A 24192-nucleotide genomic window follows, 5' to 3' on the forward strand; every position below is an offset into this window, starting at 1 on the left:
AACACAGCATTGCAAATCAGTCACAGCGCAAGTCTATTCAGGGAAATTTCATGGATAATTCTAAACTAGGGACAGTGTTGGGGGTTTTTGGCAAAGAGCTCCCTTAGTCTGATCAGTCATAACGCTGCTGGGGGAAAACGCTTCCCCGGCCCTGCAGCAGGGGCCGTCCTGGACAGACTGAAATGAAAGGCTTCAGAAGAGATGGAACAATGCTTTTTTTTTTTTTTTTTTTTTTTTTTTTTCTGAGACAGAGACTCGTTCTGTCGCCAGGCTGGAGTGCAGTGGCGCGATCTTGGCTCACTGCCGGGTTCAAGCACTTCTCCTGCCTCAGCCTCCTGAGTAGCTGGGACTACAGGTACCCGCCACCACGCCCAGCCAATTTTTGTATTTTTAGTAGACGGGGTTTCGCCATGTTGACCAGGATGGTCTCGATCTCCCGACCTCGTGATGCGCCTGCCTCGGCCTCCCAAAGTTCTGGGATTACAGGCGTGAGCCACCGCGCCCGGCCCAGAACAAGGCTTTTTCTGGCTCTGTAAGTCTCCCATTCATCCACCCCCTAGATCAAAATAACCCTATTGTTTTTAGTAATTAAAAAGTAATTCAGGCTGGGCGCAGTGGCTCACGCCTGTAATCCCAGCACTTTGGGAGACCAACGTGGGCGGATCACGAGGTCAGGAGATCGAGACCATTANAGCTGGGACTACAGGTACCCGCCACCACGCCCAGCCAATTTTTGTATTTTTAGTAGACGGGGTTTCGCCATGTTGACCAGGATGGTCTCGATCTCCCGACCTCGTGATGCGCCTGCCTCGGCCTCCCAAAGTTCTGGGATTACAGGCGTGAGCCACCGCGCCCGGCCCAGAACAAGGCTTTTCTGGCTCTGTAAGTCTCCCATTCATCCACCCCTAGATCAAAATAACCCTATTGTTTTAGTAATTAAAAGTAATTCAGGCTGGGCGCAGTGGCTCACGCCTGTAATCCCAGCACTTTGGGAGACCAACGTGGGCGGATCACGAGGTCAGGAGATCGAGACCATTATGGCTAACACAGTGAAACCCCGTCTCTAGTAAAAATACAAAAAAATTAGCCGGGCGTGGTGGCGGGCCCCTGTAGTCCCAGCTACTGGGGAGGCTGAGGCAGGAGAATGGCGTGAACCTGGCAGGCGGAGCTTGCAGTGAGCCGAGATCCGGCCACTGCACTCCAGCCTGGGTGACAGAGTGAGACTCCGTCTCAAAACAAAACAAAACAAAACAAAACCCCGGCAATTTAAAGCCTGGCGTGGTGGCTCATGCCTGTAATGCCAGCACTTTGGGAGGCCAAGGCGGGTGGATCACCTGAGGTCAGGGTTCGAGACCAGTTTGACCAACATGTGAAACCCCATCTCTACTAAAAATACAAAAATTAGCCAGGCGTGGTGGCATGTGCCTGTAATCCCAGCTACTCAGGAGGCTGAGGCAGGAGAATAGCTTAAACCTGGGAGGTTGCAGTGAGCCGAGATTGCACCACTGCACTCCAGCCTGGGTGACAAAGCAAGACTCCATCGCAAAAAAAAAAAAGTAAAATAGTAAAAGTAATTGTGTTTTAAAAAATTCTGGCAATACGCAAGTTTATAAGAAATGAGAAGTTCCTGTAACCCCACTCCCAGCCACCATAATTCAAGTGCTTCTGGAAGAGGCTTGCCCTGAACCTCAGGCCGACTTCTTAGTGTGGGTCTCAAACCAGGCCAGCCTGGCAAACAGGACCCTCCCCAGGAAAGCAAGGCCATGGAGAGTGGAGGGCAAGAAAGTCAGTCAGGGATTCATGAACTCTTATTCACAACCCTTGGTTGTGAAAAGAGACTTGATGATCAATTCTAATCGAGTTGGTTGTTAAGGTAAATAATCAATGGGTTGGGGACCCAGCATATGGCTTTAGGAAAAGAGACTAGTGAAACTCAAACTGCTGTTACGGTCCCAGTCATTGTCCAGGGACATTTTCTCCCTCAGGTTTACCAAGTGGCTGCACTAAGAGTGCCCATTCCACACGATTCATTGGATCCTAAATAATGAAATCCATGAAGGACCTTGTTTCCTGATCCTGGGTCCCCAAGGGTTCGGGCCCCGCTGACTGTAAGGAAACCTCGGTTTCAGCCATCCCTTCCCTCTCCCCAGACTCAGCTGTGTTACTACCAGGATAACACAGGGCTCTGCCAACTCAGACACCTGCAGGCGGTGGGAGCGGGGGCTGGCGTAGGCAGGTGGGGCTGTGGGAATTGGAGACTGGAGGACACAGACTCCAAGGGGCGTTCATTTCCCTGTAGGATTGATCTGTTGCCAGAACTTGTGACTTTGAGAAACCAGAAATCTGGATTTATGTGAAACCTTCTGATTTTTAAATGTTTGCAATTAATCCACATTTTAATATATACAGGAGAGTTCAAAGGAAACATGCCTGGGGGGAACCGGTTTGCTTCCTCTTGTCTGCTGAGCAGAGCACTCTTATTATTCACCCCATGTACAGGAAACACTTAATAAATGCTGGCTACTGTTATTATCCCAAGCCCCAGCAGCCTTCATGTAGCATGGGCTTGTATCTTGCCAGGAAATACACTGTAACCTCAACTCTGGTAACACTGAAAATCCGTGGCGCGCCTCCATCAATGGCTGGAGTGTGGCATTTTCTCTAAACTGTCAAGTGACCAGAGTACTCACGTTTGTGTAACTCCCTGGAGAGGCAGTGGGGCGGCATCTGCACTTGTCTGCACTCCTCACTCCTCTGCTCTTTTGCGGCGCATTCTCACTCTCCTCATCCCTCCCCATCCCCCTCACCTGTAGCCCCCAGCTGGGAGTGGGACCCACTTGCCCTTCCACGTCCTGTTGTTCTAGTGCTTGAATAATTGGCTGTGGCATTAATTCCCCATTTTATCAATTGGCTCGATATGCAAAAGGCCTATAAAGGAACACTTTGGTTAGCCAAGCCGGAAATTATTCTTCCTAAATCTAATGCAAAAAATAAAAAATAAATAAAAAATAACAACAAAAAACCCATATATATACATATATATATATATGTATGTGACAAAAGGAGCCCTCCTCTAACCTGTGCACTTTGCTTAGTGGTAAAAGCAAGTACCTAGCAGGAACGATGACCTTCCTATGCCCCATTACTTCCCGCAGTTACAGGTCCACCCTCCCTGGGGAAGTTTTTAAAACTCCAAGAGTCCAGGAATCAATATTCTAATTGAGCCAATGCTAATCTGAAGACAGGGTTGAAACCTTGCTGGGTAGTCAGATAATTAAAGAAGACCTTCATCTTCAGGGTCACAGGGGGAAGGCCCAACCTTCCTTCACAAGTTACTGATAAAAAATAGGGCCACTCTCTGGAAGAAGAAACTTTTCACAAATCAATCATTTAAATAAGATGTATTTAATTTTCTAATAAAATGCACCTGTAGCCAACTGCTGCTGGAGGCTTTAATGCCCATGGCTTTCCTACTGTGAGCTCCCTTAGGGCCCCTGCCTGGATTTTTAACTCCTTCTCCACCTGCTAAAATGTAGGTCTGGCTAAGCCTTCTTCAGCTGCCAGAGAATGTTCCCTTCAGCCAGACTCTCTAGGTCTCTGCTCAGCTGAGACTCTTCACTTGCTGCAGTTTGCGTGAAGTTGCTTCATGTTCCCACCTAAACCACAGGTTCCTTAATGGTGGGATCGGGGCTTCCCTGTCACTACCGTAGCTCCAGCAGCCCACCGGTCTCACATCTTCACTATAGTCAAAAGCAGAAATGTTTGGACATCCAAGGCAGGGCCATCTTTGAGCTTTAGTAGGTGCCTCTCAGGTGAGGAAGAGGCCACAAGGTAATTTCGAGGTCTTCAGAATTTTCAGGAAATGAGCTAAGTTAAACTGCTCCCAGGTAAGCACAATTAGTAACGAACTAAAAATAAAACAGAAAAATCAGAGGGGAAAAGGTAGAGTCATTGATACGGTTTGGCTGTGTCCCCACCCAAATCTCTTCTTGTAGTTCCCATAATCCCCATGTGTTGAGGGAGGTATCCGGTGGGAAGTGATTGGACTATGGGGGTGGTTTCCCCACTGCTGTTATCGTGAGAGTGAGTTCTCACGAGATCTGATGGTTTCATAAGCCTCTGGCACTTCCCCTGCTTGCGCTTCTCTCTTCTGCTGCCATGTGAAGAAGGTTCTTGCTTCCCCTTTGCCTTCTGCCATGATTTTAAGTTTCCTGAGGTCTCTCCAGCCACGTGAAACTAAGTCAATTAAGCCTCTTTCCTTTATAAAATTACGCAGTCTTGGGTATTTCTTTATAGCAGTGTCAGAACAGACTAACACAGTCATTATCCTAGACTCAAAGTAGAGATTTAGCTAGCCAATGAGGTTCAGGTGAGCGTCCCTCCTGAGGCTGGACCCCACTGCACTGCCCTCCAGCCTTCGTGACTACCGTATTGAAGCAAAAGCTCAAACTCCCTAGTCCAGCACACAAGACCCAGCCCCATGCACACAAACACTCAAGACTTTTCCTAGCCTTGCATGGTTTCCTCACAGTTCACTGCAGCCTTGACTTCCTGTGCTCAAGCGATCCTCCCACCTCAGCCTCCTGAGTAGCTGGGACTCCAGGCACATGCCACCATGCCCAGCTAATTTTTAAATTTTTTGTAGAGACAAGGTCTGTGTTGCCCAGGCTGGACTTGAACTCCTGGGCTCAAGCAATCCTTCTGCCTTGGCCCTAAGGACTGACTCCCTGGTCTGTCTCCCTACAAGGCCATGGAAGTGGCCCACTATCAGGGAAACTATCTCTTACATCGTGTTTCTGGAACCTGGTACTAGATCTACCACTGTTAAAGACTGAAACTGGTTTGTCTGAAGGCAGCAGAAAATAATGAAGTATTTTCCACCTCAGGGAAGATCCAACAAGCCAATCTAGGCTGAGTCTGTGGCCATTAGTCAGGTGAGTGTTAAGAGTCCCTCACTATCATGGTGGCACACACCTGTGGTCCCAGATATTCAGAAGGCTGAGGTGGGAGGATTGCTTGAGTCCAGGAGGTGAAGGCTGCAGTGAGCCAAGATCAAGCCACTGCACTCCAGGCAGGGTGACAGAGTGAGACCCTGTTTCAAAAAAAAAAAAAAGGTCCCTCAATCTCCCTAGAGATTAGTGTTTCATTGATGCTACTTCATCTGCCCAGGAAGAGAGCCCAGCCTGTCATCACTCCCAGATGAGAGCTGTGGCTGCACCAGAGTTCACAAGCACTGCCTTGGAAGAACTGTTTTTAAAAAATCATTTTGTAAAACGTAAAAATTACTCACTCGCTTTCCACTAAGGGATCTCCTTAATATTTGTCTTTTAATGTAAAAACAACAAATATTAAGGAGATCTTAATATTTAAGAACTCTTTTAGAAAGTAGTAACTTTCTCAACTTTCCCTATCCTGGAAAGCCAAAAATTATTACATTTAAATGTGCTTGTGAATACTTTCCTCACCTGTTATAAGCTCCTTTTCAAAAAATGGGATTAACTGAAATATTCTAGAAACATTTACACAGTGTAAACAGAAGCAGCTATGATTAGGGCTGGAGACTTCTTTCATCATTCAGTTTTAAGTACAAACCTAGCCCCAGAAATGGATCTACCCCCAAAACTGGCTGGCACTGAGACTCCTAGGAGAGTGCCAGGCTGGCGTTGACTTCAAGTGTCCAGCAGGGCAGTCAGGGGTGAGTGACGTGAGGGTGATGTGAGGGTGCTGCCACCTCAGCCATGTCCTCCCTGTAGGGGATCAGCATCTACAGACTCATACCAGGGCAATAACCGAGGAACCACTTTTGTCTTATTTCAAAAACATGGATATCTGCATTTAATTTCATTCAGTAAATCAACTCCAGTTAACTTACCATCTCTTAAAAATGGGAGAAAGCAAACATAGGACATGAAAAGTTAAAGATGCACGACATACTGGAGAGTAATAAGACACACCGGAGAGTAGTAAGTGCACACGTGGCAATTAAGGGTTGTAATTTAGATGTAACACAAGAAAAAAAGTAAAATTACTGTACTTTATTGCTGTATCTATGCTTTCCCAGTATAGCTATAACACTACAAGGAGCCACAGAGTGCCACCTTCTGGTTTAAAACTGTGCCACCTTCTTTATTTCTTTTGAAATGCCACTTTATAAGGTGGACGTAGAAAGCAACAGCAGCAGTTACAAAATGTTGTCTGAGTGATTCAGAGAGCTCCAAACAAGGATCCGTGTATAGGCTGAAGAAAAAGACGTTCAATTAACAGTGCGCGCTGTGGAACTTTAACACAAGTCTTCAGGTGGAATTCCTGTGTAAACCTTAATAGAGATGCGACTCACGGAGACCAAAAGTAAAATCTCTTTACCGTTTACAGTTTTGTGAAGTGGTCTGCAGTCTCGCAAACGACTTACAAAGTATAAGAAATGTTGCGTGTGAGTACTAGGCATAGAATATTTCATTTTCTTACGGAAAGAGCAGCAGGGGACAGGAAACCTAGTGGACGCCCCGTCACCACCTTTCCCGAAGATGCACACCTGCAGGAATGGCAGTGCAAGCCTGGCAGCAAGCCACCCTTACAATTCTTTTTGGTTGTTTAAAATACAAGCACTTTCTGACATCTCGCCCTAGCGCGTGAGCCCCACTCAACTTGGCAGGAAACAACCCACGTCCTCGTTTAGTTTCCCCTGTAGGAATTATTTACAGGATGCCTACAGATACGGTACAAACTAGTATGAAATTAATGATAGTTTGCATTTCCAGACACACTCCCGTGGTTAAATAAATATACCACGCCAATTCCGAAGAACGGTGCAACGTTAAGGTGATTCAGAAGCACTGGCATCCACAGCCGCAGAAACAGGCTTCTCGCTGACTGGCGTGGACTCGCCGACTCTGTCCTCAACCGTGGCGGGGGCCTTGGCAGTGGGGGGCATCACATCCACAGTGAGTGAGGAGGCAGCGTCTGCCTTTGCAGTAGTTGTGCCAGGGTCGGAGGGTGGGTTGCCAGTGGGTGGGAGGGAAGACAGCAGCTCTCCTGAGCTTGCTGCAGAAGAGCTCTCTGGAACCAAGGGGAATGACGGGAGGAACTCGGATGGCAGGGGGAGAGGTGCAATGCCAGGTAAGTTTCGGGGAGGCAAGGAAGGAAGAGGTGGCAGACCTAGGACAAAAACGGCATAGATCATACATCCTCCCAGCACTGAAAGGGCAGCAGGCATTGTCAAAGGGCTATTTTAATTTACATTTCATTAAGGAAACTGAAGCTGAGGAGGTAACATAAATCACAACCTTGGCTGATTTCCAGATAGAGGCGCTGGCAGGGTTAACTATTCCCTACAATTGCGGCTGCCTGGAGGAATAGGTTCTCAGCTTCTAGGCTCCACGTGACCTGGCCCAGCACTGGGGGAAACTGGCTCGGGGAAGAAAGATAGGATCCTTCCAGTCAGAACAGATAGCAGCCCACCCAGCAGGTGACACAGCTACACTGGATGTCAGACAGGGGGACTCATGCTTACCCATGCCAGCTGCAATCTGTTACAGCTGCATTCTTGACAGACAACAGAGAGAGGTAGGCCGCAACCCTCTTGCAAAGGCAGCAGAAGGGAGGGGCCTGGATTCTTGCCCTTTCCACTGCCCTCACCAGGGGTACTCAGCCTTTGCTTAAAACCTGTGATTGATAACTATTTATACTACACTCAGTGGACTCATTATGATGATTTTAAAATGCAAGGCCAGGCGTGGTGGCTCACACCTGTAACCCCAGCATTTTGGGAGGCCAAGGCGGGAGGATCACTTGAGCCCAGGAGTTGGAGACCAGCCTAGGCAACACGGCAAAACCTCGTCTCTACTAAAAAAAATACAAAAATTAGCTGGGCATGGTGGCACACATCTGTGCTCCCAGCTACTAGAGACTACAACGCCACTGAGGTGGGAGGACTGCTTGAACCCAGGAGGCGGAGGTTGCAGTGAAATGAGATTACACCACTGCACTCCAGCCTGAACAACAAAGTGAGACTGTCTCAAAAAAAAAAAAAAAAAAAAAATTAAAATGCAAGATGAAGGAAAGGAGAATTATTTCAAGAAACAAAGGAAAGGCAGGGTGTAAAGCACAGGTTCAGGGCAACCACCAGCTGGTGAAACTACTTAGTCTGTCAAATTTAGGGAAGGGGCAGAGGAGGAGCCAAGAATACAGGGCACAAAAGGTGGGGTGAGCGCTGCGACAGTAAATGGTAGTTTGACTACTACTGGTACTTCATTTTTATTTTTATTTTTTTTTTGAGACGGAGTCTCATTCTGTCACCCAGGATGGAGTGCAGTGGTGCGATCTCAGCTCACTACAACCTCCGCCTCCCGGGTTTACGCCATTCTCCCGCCTCACCTTCCCAAGTAGCTGGGATTACAGGCACCTGCCACCATGCTCAGCTACTCTTTGTATTTTTAAGAGACAGGGTTTCACCATGTTGGTCAGGCTGGTCTTGAACTCCTGACCTCAGGTGATCTACCCGCTTTAGCCTCCTAAAGTGCTGGGATTATAGGCATGAGCCACTGTGCCTGGCCTAGTACTTCCATTTTTAAACCTTTGGCCTGAAAACTAAGTAGGTTAAGAAATATATACAGATGGTGAGTGTTACAAGAGGGGTAATTATCATCTAGGCAGAAACGAGACGGTGACGATGCACACCATGGTGCTGTAAGATCACTCACTGGCATCACTGATGGGCCAAACTACTGAGACGGCCCAGTAAGTCAGCCCTCCCAAAGGTTAAGGTATGCTGGGTGATCATTAACCGTATGCACTCGTAGGACGCTGCTGCTTCATTTTCTGACAGAAAATCTGAGGGTAGACACTTGGAATATCTGCTACCTTAGACATGTCCAGCTAAAATTTCCCATAGTTTTAAGTATAAAAGCATTTGTAAATAATGGAAAATATTCATGTTTGTTTTGTTTTTATATATATATATATATATACATTTTTTTAAAAAAGAAGAATATTGGCTGGGCACATTGGGAGGCCAAAGCAGGAAGATTGCCTGAGCCCAGAAGTTCAAGACCAGCCTGGGCAACATGGTGAAACCCAGTCTCTCCAAAAAATTAGCCAGGTGTGGTGGTATGTACATGTAGTCCCAGCTACTTGGGAGGATGAGGTGAGAGGATGGCTTGATCCTGGGAGGTAGAGATTGCAATGAGCCCAGATCGCGCCACTATACTTCAGCCTGGGTGATCAACACTCTGTCTCGAAAAAGCTAAACAAAACCAAAAATACAAGCCCAGTCGGCTGAGCAGGGGAGACGTTTTATGGCATAATTTCTGGGCTTGGGCTATGCACAATAGGCTCCACTACCTCCCCGGTGGCAGCGGCTCCAAATATGAAGAGAATGGCGGGGAATTCATTCACCTCCACTAGGCAGCCTGCATACCTTCATTAAAGTCAATGCAGCAGGGCCACGCCACTGTGCTTGATTGCTACCCTGGCTTTTCTGAGGCTAAGCCATCAGGGTGCAGGGATAGGAGGAGGAGCGGGAGGAGGAGGAGAGGCAGCAGGGACTCAGAGACATTCCTCTTTCCTCTTAAGCTTTTTTTTGCTGAGATGAAGTCTTGCTCTGTTGCCCAGGCTGGAGTGCAGTACTGTGATTCTTCTGTCTCAGCCTCCTGCATAGCTGGGACTACAGGCACCTGCCACCATGCCCGGCTAATGTTTATATTTTTTCAGTAGAGACGGGGTTTTGCCATGTTGGCCAGGCTGGTCTTGAACTCCTAACCTCAGGTGATCCACTCACCTCGGCCTCCCAAAGTGCTGGGATTACAGGCATGATCCTCTTAAGCTTTTTAATCAAAAAAGATGAATATTTATTTGAAGTAGCTGAAATCTGTTAAACTGATTTGCTCTTTCCAGAAAAAAATGAGGAAGATGGGCATTCCTGAATAAAACTTTTATTAGAGAGAGTCCTAGGAGGGCGAGATCTGCAACATACCTGGGTTTACAAGTTCTGGTAAGCCAACCCCTGGCATGATGTGTGGTGCCGGGAGGTTGAGGTTGAGGTTGGGGAGGTTGGGCAGTCCTGCTGGTAAAGGCATCAGACCTGAAGAGAAGGCAGAAAACAAAAAAAGGGAAATCACTTGACCTGGGGAAGAAATAAATCCTTGTGTATTAAAAACAATCCCAGCCACTTCTAAGTGACAGTACCAGAAGTCTACCTAATGTGTAGCAGTTTTGTATCATAATCATATTACAACGAAACTTCACTTAACTGAAATATATTTCTCTACCTAAGTGATTAGGTGGCTAAATGGGTAAAGATGAAAATAAATAACTAATACTCTTAACACTCTGGAATAAGAATGATGATGGCCCGAGTGCCTTGGAGAAAAGGCTGATTTGTTTCAGTAGATATGGAAGACAATGAAACTGAATTTTTCTTTGATGGTTGAGGTTTACAGTCTCTATGACTTTTAAATTTCTTATTCTGAAAAATAATTGCAGACTTACAGTTGCAAAAGTAGTAAAAAGAATCCACCTTTCACCCAAATTCCCACATGTCCATGTATCAGCACACTTGCTTCATCATTCTCTGTGTGCACACATTTGGTTCATGGCTTAATATGCTTGGATAATGACACTTTTAGTCATACATTAAAAGCGCTCACAATGAAAGTATATTTGATCACTAAAATAATATTTGATTATTATTGGCTGGATAAAGGAACTTGGTCTTCACTGGGAATATGAAGAGAAAAACACAAAAATTTAACTTAATGTTAGAGCTACTAAAGACCAAATAAGAAGCCTTCTCTTCTAGGCTCCCACGAACTACTGTCAGGAAGTCCTCACTAATGAGACAATGGAGAATGGACTTCTGCAGATTCCTTATTCCTGGCTTATGCTGCACTGTGGAACTGCAGGGGCAGCAGGTGGCCACTAGCCGGGGGTAAGGAGCACTAGGCTCCGCAGCTAACTAGCAGGTAAATGGCACGGACCTGTAGTCCCAGCTACTCAGGAGGCTGAGGCAGGAGAATCGCTTGAACCTGGGGGGCGGAGGTTGCAGTGAGCTGAGATCGTGCCATTGCACTCCAGCCTGGGCAACAAGAGCGAAACTCTGCCTCAAAAAAAAAGGGCCGGGCACAGTGGCTCATGCCTGTAATCCCAGCACTTTGGGAGGCAGAGGCGGGTGGGTCACCTGAGGTCAGGAGTTTGAGACCAGCCTGGCCAACATAGCAAAACCCCATCTCTACTAAAAATACAAAAATTAGCTGGGTGTGGTGGCACGTGCCTGTCTACTAAGGAGAGCTGCCCTAGCTTTCATTTATCAGAAACTTATTGCAGAGATAAATTGAGATTAAAAGACATAAAAAGTTACGACATAGGTAGAATATTTTTCATTGTTCTGAAGATGCAAATATCAGTAATACTGTTATCAACAGCCACATCTCTAGTCCCCTGGTGGTTACCTGGTAAAGTAGTAGCTGGGTTCATTGGTGGCACAGAAGTGAGGGACTGGTTTACTTGTGGTGGCAATAACGGTACTGTTGGTACACCTAAAAAGAAAGCACAATCTTTTCATCTCTAACAAATTTAGTCGACAAAAAATGAAAAGAACATGTTAGGACAATCTGCAGTCCCTCCTTGCCCTGTGGTCAGGTCTTCATTTGGTCCTGATTTCCAGCTGCAACTGACTGTCCATCACCCTTTACTGCAGATCCACTAACTCTGCCCATGGCTCTCAACAAAGGCTGTTACCAGAGCCTGTGACAAGAGGGCAGGAGGCCGTGCAGTCCCACCCCAGCCCAGCTCACTGGACAAGAGCTTTACAACTGACCCAAGCAGGGCTGGATTAGAAAACAGTCTTAGACATTTGTATATGGGACACAAGGATTCTAGTCAATCTCAACTGGGCTCCTAAACAAGATACCACGTAAGTCGGGGGTTGCAGGGGGACCATGTGCCCTGTGAAACAGTGAATGCTGGTCTGTGAAAGAAGAGAATGACATAGGTGGCCTGAAAGAGACAAAAGAGCACATGAACCTCTAGGATGAAGAGAATGACTTGGCTTCCTGAATGTCCATTTCCTTTTGACCTTAGGTTCTGTGACAGTCCTTCGAATTCTAACACATTTCCATGTGTACTAACATTAGCTTGAGGGGGTTATGTTCTTCAAGTACAAGCCTTAGGATACCACCTAATCATGTTTACCACCTACCCCAGTGGGAGGTTTTGCTGATGTCGAAACAATACATGAAAGCACATCTTTCACCTATTTAGCATTCATTTTCACTTATCTAGCACACAGATTCCAGATTTTGTCTTACAGATCTGCTTAAATACGGCAGCAGGAATAAATTGTGCCTAAAAGTATGAAGCAACCATGCAGGCAGTCTATTATTTATTCATTTATCTACTTTTCTGTGGAATTCAGAGGCAAGCAAAAAATAAGAAAAAAGTCTAACTGAAGCATTGGCAAATGCTCTACCAGTTCCCAGACTGCATAATTTCACTCAAATATAAGAATCTGTTTTCTACTCTGTACCAAAGTGTTAGTGAGTGTGCACTTCGTAAGTGGTCAAACACAATAGCAATGCTATAATTTTTTTATATTTGTTTTGAAATCTCGGTTTTAAGAAAATAAAAGCAGCTTGGATTGGTCAAGCAAATTTCTTCTATTTCCCAATAAAATCTTTCACATAAGTTTCTTTTCATTCTTTTTTTTGTTTGTTTGAGACGGAGTCTCGCTCTGTCACCCAGGCTGGAGTGCAGTGGCGCGATCTCAGCTCACTGCAAGCTCCGCCTCCCGGGTTCACGCCATTCTCCTGCCTCAGCCTCTCAAGTAGCTGGGATTACAGGCGCCCGCCACCACGCCCGGCTAATATTTTGTATTTTTAGTAGAGATGGGGTTTCACCATGTTCGCCAGGATGGTCTTGATCTCCTGACCTTGTGATCCGCCCGTGTTGGCCTCCCAAAGTGCTGGGATTACAGGCGTGAGCCACTGCATCCAGCTCTTTTCATTCTTAAAGGATAGATACATTCACAAGTCTCAAAAATAACTGACTAAATCTAAGCCAGGAATTCTAAATCTAGGGCCCACAAATGGGCTTCAGAGGGTCTGTGAAGCTCCTAAAATTGTATACAACAAGTTTTGGAAGGCAGGTTCTTTGCTTTCATCAGATTCTCAAAGGAGCTGAATGGACAGTTGAGTGTGGTCATTCGTTCAAGTTTTTTGGGGGGCACCTACTGTATGTTACACATTGTTCTAGGCACTGAGGCACTTTACAACATGAAGAAAACAGAAATCAGAACCTTCAGGAAATTTCCATTCTAATGAGGGGCAGGAAAAGGAAAGGAGAAAGATCAAATAAGTAAAATACATAACATGTAAAATGGTGATACACTCGGGCCAGGCACAGTGGCTCATGCCTGTAATCCCAGCACTTTGGGAGGGTGAGGCGGGCGGGTCACCTGAGGTCAGTGGTTCAAGATCAGCTTGGGCAACATGGTGAAACTCTGTCTCTACTAAAAATACAAAATTAACTGGGCATGGTGGTGAGCACCTGTAATCCCAGCTACTTGGGAGGCTGAGGCAGGAGAATCACTTGAACCCGGGAGGTAGAGGTTGCAGTGAGCCAAGATCATGCCACTGCACTCCAGCCTGGGGCGACAGAGCAAGACTCCGTCTCAAAATAAAAAAAAAAAAAAAAAAAAAAAGGAAAAGGTGATACACTGCAGAAAATCAAGCAGGTCACAATGATCAATGCTACTTCAAAATTGTAGTCATTTTCTAAAAAATTTTATAATCCAAAATATTCAAATCCACAAAAAAGTTTAAAAGACATATACTTTTATTTCTCTACAGTTACTTTTATATCTCTACAGTTACATTATATGGGCTATTATATTACATTATATTACAATGTATGGGCTACTTTGCAAGCAACATAACGAAAAGTGAAGATGGAAAATGCCCATCAAAAGTTGTTTCTCACGTGTTATGATGCTAGAATATTTTAGTCTTTTAAAATTTATTTACTCAAAAGTGATGATGTCAATTTCTTTCGGTCTCTTTTGAGCAATTCATGCTTTATTTACATTTGTCCTTAAACGTCAAGAAGCCATTTCTCTGCAGTGCCATAAGCCAGGGATCTCTGTGCATGTGCTTAAAAGACAATACAAGTATAACTACAACGTAATGAGAAAAGATTTAAAATGTCAAAGAGAAACTGGGGCTTGAAGAGACATGACAACTATCTCCTAAAATCAGAAGTGCATCTGGGGCCAGGCGCAATGGCTCATGCCTGTAATCCCAGCACTTTGGGAAGCTGAGGCGGGTGGATCACCTGAGGTCAGGAGTTCGAGACCAGCCCAAAACAGTGAAACGCCATCTCTATTAAAAATACAAAAAATTAGCCAGGCATGGTGGTGCACGCCTGTAGTCCCAGCTACTCGGGAGGCTGAGGCAGGAGAATCGCTTGAACCCAGGAGGCGGAGGGTGCAGTGAGCTGAGATCTCACCACTGCACTCCAGCCTGGGCAACAAGAGCGAAACTCTGCCTCAAAAAAAAAGGGCTGGGCACAGTGGCTCATGCCTGTAATCCCAGCACTTTGGGAGGCAGAGGCGGGTGGGTCACCTGAGGTCAGGAGTTTGAGACCAGCCTGGCCAACATAGCAAAACCCCATCTCTACTAAAAATACAAAAATTAGCTGGGTGTGGTGGCATGTGCCTGTAATCAATCATGGCTACTTGGGAAGGCTGAGGCAGGAGAACTGCTTGAACCTGGGAGCCGGAGATTGCAGTGGGCAAAGATAGTGCCACTGCACTCCAGCCTGCCTGGGCAACAGAGTGAGACTCTGTCTAAAAAATAAAAAATACAGTAATAAAAAAAAAAGCATCTGGAACACGCTTACTCTAAAACAAATACGAGTAATTCAGACTCAGAATGGGCTGCTGCCTTGGGAAGTACACTACCCTACCCCTTACTAAGTCTATTCAGGAATAAACTAGAGAATTATGTGATGAGATGTAGGCAAAAAATTGTAATATCATAAAAAGGACTTATACCACTTGGATGAAATAAACTCTCAATTCCCTTTCAACTCTATGATTAGAGACTGATGACATTAATATTTAATTTCATCTAGGAAGCATTCTAAAACGATTGTGGTGATGACTGCACAAGTCTACGAATTTACTAAAAATCATTTAGTTGTTTACTTATTGCAAATTAATTTATGGTATGCAAATTATTTATCGGTAAAGCTGGAAAAAAAGAAAACCAGCAAAGAAGGCAAAGGGAAGTATATCCCAATCTTGATAATTGATAAAGTTGGGTGATGGGGTTCATTATACAATTCCAGCTCTTTTGTGTATGTTTGAAATTTTAAATTTCATCTAGAGAAATAAAACCAGGACTAAAGAGCTGGGATGAGAACCTAGGAGACCAATTACAGACACCAAACTGGCAACCTTACTACTGCATCTTGGTAGGCTGTTTTAAGTCCATTACAGAACAAAGTGGGATATAAACAAATTGTGAATATAAATATTTAAGAGAGCCCAGGAATAAAAGGTAATAATGAGGCTAGCAGCCATGGCTAGCACCTGTAATTCCAACCATTTGGGAGGCCAAGGCAGGATGATCACTTGAGGCCAGGACTTAGAGACCAGCCTGGGCAACAGAGAGACCACATCCCTACAAAAACATGAAAACTAAAAACTTCAGAAAAACTGATAATGGGTACAGGGTTTCTTTTGATGTGATAAATTATTCTGAAACTGATTGAGGTTATTGGTTGTACAACTCTACAAATACACTAACAAAATACTGGATTGTATACTTTAAGCAGGTGAATTGTATGGTTAATATGCATTTTATCTTGAGAAAGCTATCAAAAATAAATAAATAAAACCCAAAATAAACAAAAAGGACTATATCAGGTAGAACAAGGGATGAAGAAAAGGAAGGAGGCTGGGTACAGTGACTCACGCTTGTAATCCCAGCACTTTGGGAGGCCGAGGAGGGCAAATCACCTGAGATCAGGAGTTCAAGACCAGCCTGGCCAATGTGATGAAACCCTGTCTCTACTAAATATACAAAAATTGGCCGCCGTATGGTGGCATGTGCCTGTAATCCCTGACACTCGGGAGGCTGAGGCATGAGAATCGCTTGAACCCAGGAGGCAGAGGTTGCAGTAAGCCAAGACCATGCCATTGCACTCCAGCCTGGGCAAAAAGAGTGAAACTCTGTTTCAAAAAAAAAAAAAGGGAAGGAGACAGGGACATGTCCCCTAAGCAAGACTGAGCTCCTCCTCACTTTTGCATCCCCAGTGCCTACTACTTCAGAAACACGCAAATGTGTTGTGTAACCAGAGCAGTTAAACAGAATTTCAAGTCAAGAGTTCTGGCTTTACAAGTTGTAGAATCTAAGGAAAGCTCAGGGTCTAAAATAAGCAGGGAAGACGTTTAAGCCCCGTGTGTATCCACATGGTGATTTAGAACAAGCTTTCACAGCCAGTACCTGTCAACACAGAGTATATATGCAGTTTTCAAGGTACACTGGCATTAATGTTTTAAATTCTTTTTTTTGAGACAGGGTCTCACTCTGTCAACCAGGCTGGAATGCAGTGGCACAATCACAGCTCACTGCCGCCACAACCTCCGAGGCTCAAGCAATCCTCCCATCTCAGCCTCTTGAGTAGCTGGGACTACAGGTGCACACCACCACACCTGGCTAATTAAAAAAAAATTTTTTTTGGAGAGATAGGGTTCCACTATATTGCCCATGCTGGTCTAGAGCTCCTGAGCTCAAGCAATCCTCCTGCCTTGGCCTCCCAAAGTGCTGGAATGACAGGTGTGAGCCACTGTGTCTGGTCATTTTTTAAAATTCTATGCAATAATATTACATAAAATAGACTGAAAACAGAATATATTTTTCTGCACACCTGTACTGAGAACACTACTGACAGCTGGTGGAGTTGAGCTAATAGAAAGTCCAGCCAGACTCTGTTCAATTCCTGTAGTTCCTGGTGGTGACAAAGACGGGGGATTAACTGAGGACAGCTGGACCTTCCAAAAAGAGAAAAAAAAAACATGAAGATTACTTAAGTTTATTTAAAAGAAAATATAAATATTGGCTCTTACCTGCCCTGCAGATACATATTTGGTTCACATATGAGCTGTCCTAAGCTTCATTTGGCACATCTGCCTCCAGACCCTCCCTCCTAATTTTGGTACATGTCACGGACCATGTACTGTAAGCATCTCTCTGTCCTGTCACTTCTAGTCTTGGGACACATGGCTTCTACCCCAAGTTGCACACAATGCTCTTGATACTTTCACACTAGAAGAGATTCTACTCGCTCCTCTCTCCTCACCACCTGGAAATCATTTTATTCAATCTTTAAACCACCACTGCTTTCCTCTTCTGTCTGAATTCCCAGCTGGTTTATTTGTTTTAACTTTCACTGCTCAGGAAAGAAATCAGCTGGAAGTCTTAATACATGATAGACTTCTCAAGATTTCCAACCTCATGAGTGCATTTAATATTCTTCTCATCAGTGAATAAATGTAGCAGGCAGATCTCCACTTTTCAGGAGAAGAAAAAAAGGAGTCTATATGGACTCTACAGATGGGTGGTTTCATTTCTGAATAATCCACCTTCTGCAGCAGCTCCAGTGTCCTTCGGTACCTTCCGAGACAACCTGTATTCCGACCCTTTGCCTAGCTGCTAGTCACTCTCTCATCTTCTCAAACTACCCAAAGAGGTTCAACTGGGAAAGCCCTGATTAGGGCCAGTGGATATGGTGGTTGGGGTCTGAACATGTAACTATATTGGCTCTGGCCATGAGCCAATGTTGGAGGTGAAACTTCCCAGCAGCTCTTCTTTCCTTCCTCTAGAATTGAAGACGGCCAAACTGTGTAGACAAAACCACAGTGGCAGCAGCTCTGTTTTTACAACAGCAGCATTTTCTTTTGGGTATTTGGTTTTATTTAGTTATGCAGACAAGAGTTAACTGCCCTGAGATGCCTCCTTAAGAAACATTCAAAAACCCTATAAGCCTGTTCAAATCTCTCTTGTTTCTTGAAAAGTCTTACTTTGATCCTGTAATAGCCCCTTCACTCCCCTCATGACCCCCACACACATAGCTCTCCTTGTTTTCTCAATCGTTTCTTGAAACAATAAGCAACAACTAGCAGCACCTTTTCACCTATTCACTCTGCTGACCTGCAATTTGTGTTTGTCCCCTGGCAAGTCTCTGAAATTGCTCTTGCCCAGGACATGGTTTTTTCACTCCTTTCACCTAACTTCTCTGCAGTACCTGACACTGTGTCTGATTTCTTGAAGCTTGGTTTTCCCTCTGGCCTCCTGCTGAGCTTCCTTTGCTAGATCTCTGCCCATCCAGATTTTCAAGACGGCGACCCGCCCAGACCCAGTCCCTAGCTGTACAGCTGTCCTAACAGCCACTGGGTTACATTACCCTCTCTTTGCTGATGATTCCCACATCTTTATCTCTAGCCCTGTCCTTTTTCCTATAACCCAGACTCATGTATCTCACCTCTATCTCGGTATCTTACCGGAACCTTAAATTTAACACAATCAATACTTAACTCATCGTCTACCCTATTTCATAGTGCTACTGCCATATACACTGAAATACATGACTTGTTTTGGTAAAAAAACTTTATGATATACTTAGGTAAGAATGTGACCTTACCTCTGTAAACCCATCTTTAAGAGGTGTAATAGGTGTACCAGCCATTTGTCCTGGAAGAGAAATTTTCTTTCCTTCTTCAAATGGGCGTGTAGGTATTCGATGCAAATAACCATATCCAATGCCACATCCTAGGCTATAAAAACATTTTTTTCTTAACATTGTTATCAATCACAGCTTGTATTTCTTTGAGGTGTTTTTTTTTTGGGGGGGGGTAGGTAACCCAAGAGCATAGATTCAAGTTGCCCTGAACATGCACTCCCTTCTTTGATATTTTAAAAGATAAAAACAAATTTCTATTCTTTTAGATAATGTCATCTAAGCAGAGGTCCCAGACCACCCCACAGAAAACAGCACCCTTCCCTCCACTGTGGATACCACCCTTACTCCTTTATTTTTCAAGCATTCATCACCATCCAACACACTGCATATTTATTTACTATCTATCTCCCCCAACAAAATGTTAAGGTCCTTAAGGGCAGAGACCTTGTCTGTTAACTGCCTTCATAGCTGCTGGCACATGGCAGACATTTGATGATTATTTGCTAAATGAATGACATATATACAGCCTTTCCACTGAAGAGCTCTAAGCACTTCTGCATGATGACATCATTTACACATTCCATAGTTCTCTTTCAGAACCCTGACACAAATCAGTCATGTATGTTCAACCCAGATTGAACATACTTCTATTTCAACTTCCCACTGCCACCAGAGGCATTTTTCTAGTAAGATGTGATCACATTGCTTCTTTCTAGTCTGATGTCTTCTCAACATTCCTTTCTCTTTCCTCCCTTTGGGGAATTACTTCTCTGCTGTTGTGTGCAGTGCTGGTAGGACTGTCAATCAGAGTGTCTGCCCTGCCCAAACCAAGGGCATGGCTCATGGTCAAAGCCAGGCCAATTTCTCTTGCCCATGGCTGCAAACCTTGGGAGTCAGAGAAAAAACAAAAATGGCTTTAGTAGAATGAATGCTGATGACATTGCCAAATACTTCTTCCTATCTAAATCCCTAGAGGTTTTCTGAGTCCTGTCCTTTCTACATCTGGTTCTTCAGCTGTTTCCTTGATTATATGAGCTAATCCATATCAATAAGTATGTTACTTGCTTACGATGGTGACAGCTGGTTTTTACCATTTGAACCCAAAACCCCCTACTGATACAATTATCACAGCCTCAGTTGCTCAAAATATATCAGAAGTCCTGACCGTGGTATTTAAGGCTCTCTACAATCAGGTTCCAACTTATGTTTCCATCATGATGTCTTTTATTTCCCAAACAACTTGACACTTTCAGAGTAGGCCATGCATGAATATCTCTGTGCCTTTCTCCTGCCACACCATCTACTATCTCCACTGCCACCAAAAGCTGGGTGAGCAGGCAGTGGCCAACTTCAGCTCTTTTTAATTAATTAATTACTTTATTTATTTATGAGACAATTTATTATTCTGTTGCCCAGGCTGTAGTGCAGTTGCATGATCTTGGTTCACTGCAATCTCTGCCTCCTGGGCTCAAGCAATCCTCCCGCCTCAGCTTCCTGAGTAGCTGGGACTACAGGCGCGTGCCACCACGTCTGGCTAATTTTTGTATTTTTTGTAGAGACGAGGGTTCATCAGGTTGCCCAGGCTGGTACTGAACTCCTGAGTTCAAGTGATCCACCTGCCTCAGCCTCCCAAAGCGGTAGCATTACGGGCGTGAGCCACCATGCCAGGCCTAGCTCCTCTTTAACCAGTCTGATGTGCACAATGATGCTTCATCTTACGGTTATTTCTTCCTTCTTCTCTCACAATCAAAACTGCAATTCAGCCAGGCACGGAGGCTCACACCTATAATCCCAGGACTTTGGGAGGCCAAGGTGGGAAGATTGCTTGAAGTGAGGAGTTCAAGACTAGCCTGGGAAACAAAGCAAGGCCCCATCTCTAAAAAAGAGTTTCCACATTAACTGAGTACAGTGTGTACACCTGTAGTCCCAGGTACTCAGGAAGCTGAGGCAGGAGGACAGCTTGAGCCCAGGAGTTAAAGGCTGTAGTGAACTATGATTGTGCTCCAGCGGAGATAGCAAGACCCTGCCTCCAAACAAACAAAACCCTGCAATTCTCCCTAGACTGGATCTCACATAGATTTAGAGAAATAATTTATATTATTTAGATTAAATAATTTATATTGACCAATTATAGCCTTTCAGGGGTAGCTACATTTGAAAACAAGGTGCTTATTGATCAAAGTAATTAAGTAGTAATAGACAATGCATTTGAGGCAACAGCAAGACCCTGGCCAAACGTAAAGATAGCCTAAGAATGAAATTAAGAGAAATAAGATTTAATAAATGAAATGTGGTCAGCCTCTGAGGAAGGAATAACAGAGGCACAAAAAGACCAGATGCATGGTCAGAGGCAGACTGAGGAAAATGTTCTGTATGGGCCTAGCTAATGCAATGGCCAACTGACAGTATTAAACACATCAAAAGAAAAAATGTCTTCCAAAGAATGTAGCCAAATGTAGTTAACATAATTAAAAATGAAAGAATATGTGATGTTTTTTGCCATTGGTCTTCACTGTCCACAGAATCTCTTCCTCCAGTTGATTCCACGCTCACCAGGCACTCCTGTGGTACTAATCTGACTTGAGTATTCTTCTAACTGGAGAGGGGGTATTTTTCTATTGCAAACTGAAAATTTGCTATTCAAATAAATACAGCAGCTTCTCTGCAAATTTAGTTTATATGAGGAAGTGCCTCTTCTAATGAATAAATTTTGAATGCCTCGAGTAGATCATATTTCTGGGCATTTACAAACCTGAGCAACGGACAATGATAATTTGATCAAGTACTGCCCCAGATAGGCCAGACTCTTGGATGACACATCTATCTTACTTTTCTCAAACTGCAGCAAATTAGAATACTTGTGGCAAAACATTCAGCTAGAGAATCTCAGGTAGTGTGGGTAAAGATACTATGAGCAAATGGAGGCTTTTCCTGCCTGCAGCAACTAAGTCATCCTTTTCCCAGCATGGGATTAGAACTTTTGAAAACATGTGGAAAGTTTCCAAATTCTAGGCTTTTCTATAATTATGGCTTATGCTCAATAATTTCTCAAATTAAAAAAGAAATGCTATTAGCTCTTAGGTCAGTAAAGAAAAGGACTACAGTATGTATACTATGTTCCTTAGATATGTACTTTAAAAAAATTGATTTCAATATTCTAGACTAGCTCTTCCCTTTTTTAAGAGGAGTCTTACAATAAACCAATAACTTCTTTCAAAATAAAAACAATGTTTACAACATATCTGACTGGTATGTTTAAGCAGTCATAACTTAGTCTAAAAAATGACCTTACCTGCCTTCTCCACCCCATGCAGAATTTGGTGTAATAATCACTTCTCGACAGTTATCAGTGTCTGTGTTGTACACATAAAGTTTCAATGGTTTTGCTTCATGTGTTTCAATAAGGCTGAATAGATCTTCAGACTGCAAAAGTGTCACAGGAGGAAAATGTTTCATGTTACTGTACTTTGGAACAGTGTGTCTCAAACTTGGCTACTATTAGAATCACCTGAGAAACCTAAGAAAAAAATACGGATTCTGGGCCCTGCCCTAGACATAAAAATCACTTCTTAAAACCAATACACCAAGCAGGTTTAATTCAATATATTAATTCAAGCAAAGCCTACTTACTACATACAAGGCTTTATGGCCAGTTCCTTAAGATCTAGTTGGCACTCTTAGTACAATTCTTTTATACCCAAGTTCTACATATTCTGCTTTTACTTCCCATTATTAAGACCTGGTTGTCTGGGCACCTTATTTCTCACTCCTTTTTTTTTTTTTTCTTTTTTTGGAGACAGAGTCTCTCTAACTGTTGCCTGGGCTAGAGTGCAGTGTCATGATTTTGGCTCACTGCAGCCTCAACCTCTCAGGCTTAAGTGATCCTTCCACCTCAGCCTCCCAGGTAGCTGGGACTACAGGCATGTACCACCATGCCTGGCTAATTTTTGTATTTGTTGTAGAGACAAGGTCTCACTACCAGGTCACAGACTGGTCTCGAACTCCTGAGCTCAAGTAATTCTCCCATCTCAGCCTCCCAAAGTGCTGAGATTACAAGCATGAGCCACTGTGCCCAGCCTTTTCTCTCATTTTTGATTTAGCAATGTATACTTCTGCTAGCTAACAGATAAGGAAAAGGATCTAATATAGCTGCACTAATGCTGTCACTGAACAAAAAGGGGAAGAGCAAATGAAATCAATGAACAATTGAAAATGAGAATTTGATTTAGACTTGAGGTATGCAGAGATTTCTATATACTACACACAAAATCTGTGCAATTGCCGCACAGTATGTGTTTTCCCTCACAGCTATACCTAATAAGACACCTACCAGATGTTCCATTTAACACCCTGAGGCATAAGTTATTCTTGATCAGCAAAGACTAAAATTTTAACTCTAAATGCAAAGCATGCAAATATCTTTCTCAACTCAAGCATCAATGAGAAAATTTTATATAGTTTTCACTATGAATAAACACATGAATTACCTCATTCATGACTGTATCTGCTCCAATGATATAATCACTGTGTGGTCTAAGACCTGCCAGTGCTGCAGGAGAATTTGATTCCACTTCCTAGAATGACACAAACACATACCCTAAAATTAATATATAAAATCTTCCAAGGTTTAGTCACAATTTTTAATTATATTGATTTTTAAAATCTGTATACTTCTGTCTTGCTAGAGATGTGTCATATGTCAGAAACTACAGAATATATTTTAAACTTCTGAGCAAAAAAATTACATAATATTTAATATTTAAAATATTTTGTAGCTATCTACTCTAACACATCTTATAATGAATAAATCATTAGAAAAGTTCTTAAACTTCTACATTTCCTTCTCTTCCTCAACTTAAAAAAAAATTGTACCACATTTAAAAGCAATGAATGCTGATTTTGGTAAAATTGCCTAATGATAATATCCTTACAATCTTATTAAGCCAGAAACAACCATTGTTAAAACATCTTTCCACACTGCTTCATGAACCTCCAGTAACAGTTCACAGTTGATACCTACCAACACATGCCAAACATTTTCATTTGCCCCATCAAAGCTGCAGAAACGTATGCTCACTCCCAATAAGCCCTGGCCGCCCCACAGGTTACTTGGTGTGACTGAGGTCTCTCGCAGCTCCAACGTTTTGCTGCTATAGATAAGCATTTTTACAGGCTTTTCAACGTTTGCTTTCAGCAGATCCTTAAGAGTGTCATTGTCTTTATTCTGTGAACATATAGAAATCACATTCCTTAGTAAATAAATTTTTTTTTTTTTTTTTTGAGACGGAGTCTTGCTCTGTCGCCCAGGCTGGAGTGCAGTGACCGGATCTTGGCTCACTGCAAGCTCTGCCTCCCGGTTTTACGCCATTCTCCCGCCTCAGCCTCCCGAGTAGCTGGGACTACAGGCGCCCGCCACCTCGCCCGGGTAGTTTTTTTTTTTTTTTTTTTTGTATTTTT

General features: G+C 43.8%; 1 protein-coding gene across 1 annotated transcript in view; it reads right to left on the bottom strand.

Annotated features, from left to right (window-relative positions):
- Positions 1-5808: 5808 nt before the first annotated feature.
- Positions 5809-24192, bottom strand: part of GORASP2 (golgi reassembly stacking protein 2) — a 40068-nt gene continuing 21684 nt past the window's right edge. The window contains exons 3-10 of the mRNA XM_017862342.1: positions 23756-23959; positions 23223-23309; positions 22028-22158; positions 18697-18829; positions 16924-17047; positions 11445-11531; positions 9971-10078; positions 5809-7155 (exon numbers count right to left, since the gene is read on the bottom strand). Of these exons, the coding sequence (XP_017717831.1) occupies positions 6815-7155; positions 9971-10078; positions 11445-11531; positions 16924-17047; positions 18697-18829; positions 22028-22158; positions 23223-23309; positions 23756-23959 (1215 nt within the window). The 3' untranslated portion in view covers positions 5809-6814. The remainder of the gene's footprint in view (positions 7156-9970; positions 10079-11444; positions 11532-16923; positions 17048-18696; positions 18830-22027; positions 22159-23222; positions 23310-23755; positions 23960-24192) is intronic.

The sequence above is a fragment of the Rhinopithecus bieti genome, unplaced genomic scaffold, assembly GCF_001698545.2.
Source record: "Rhinopithecus bieti isolate Rb0 unplaced genomic scaffold, ASM169854v2 scaffold_63316, whole genome shotgun sequence".
Lineage (NCBI taxonomy): Eukaryota > Metazoa > Chordata > Mammalia > Primates > Cercopithecidae > Rhinopithecus > Rhinopithecus bieti.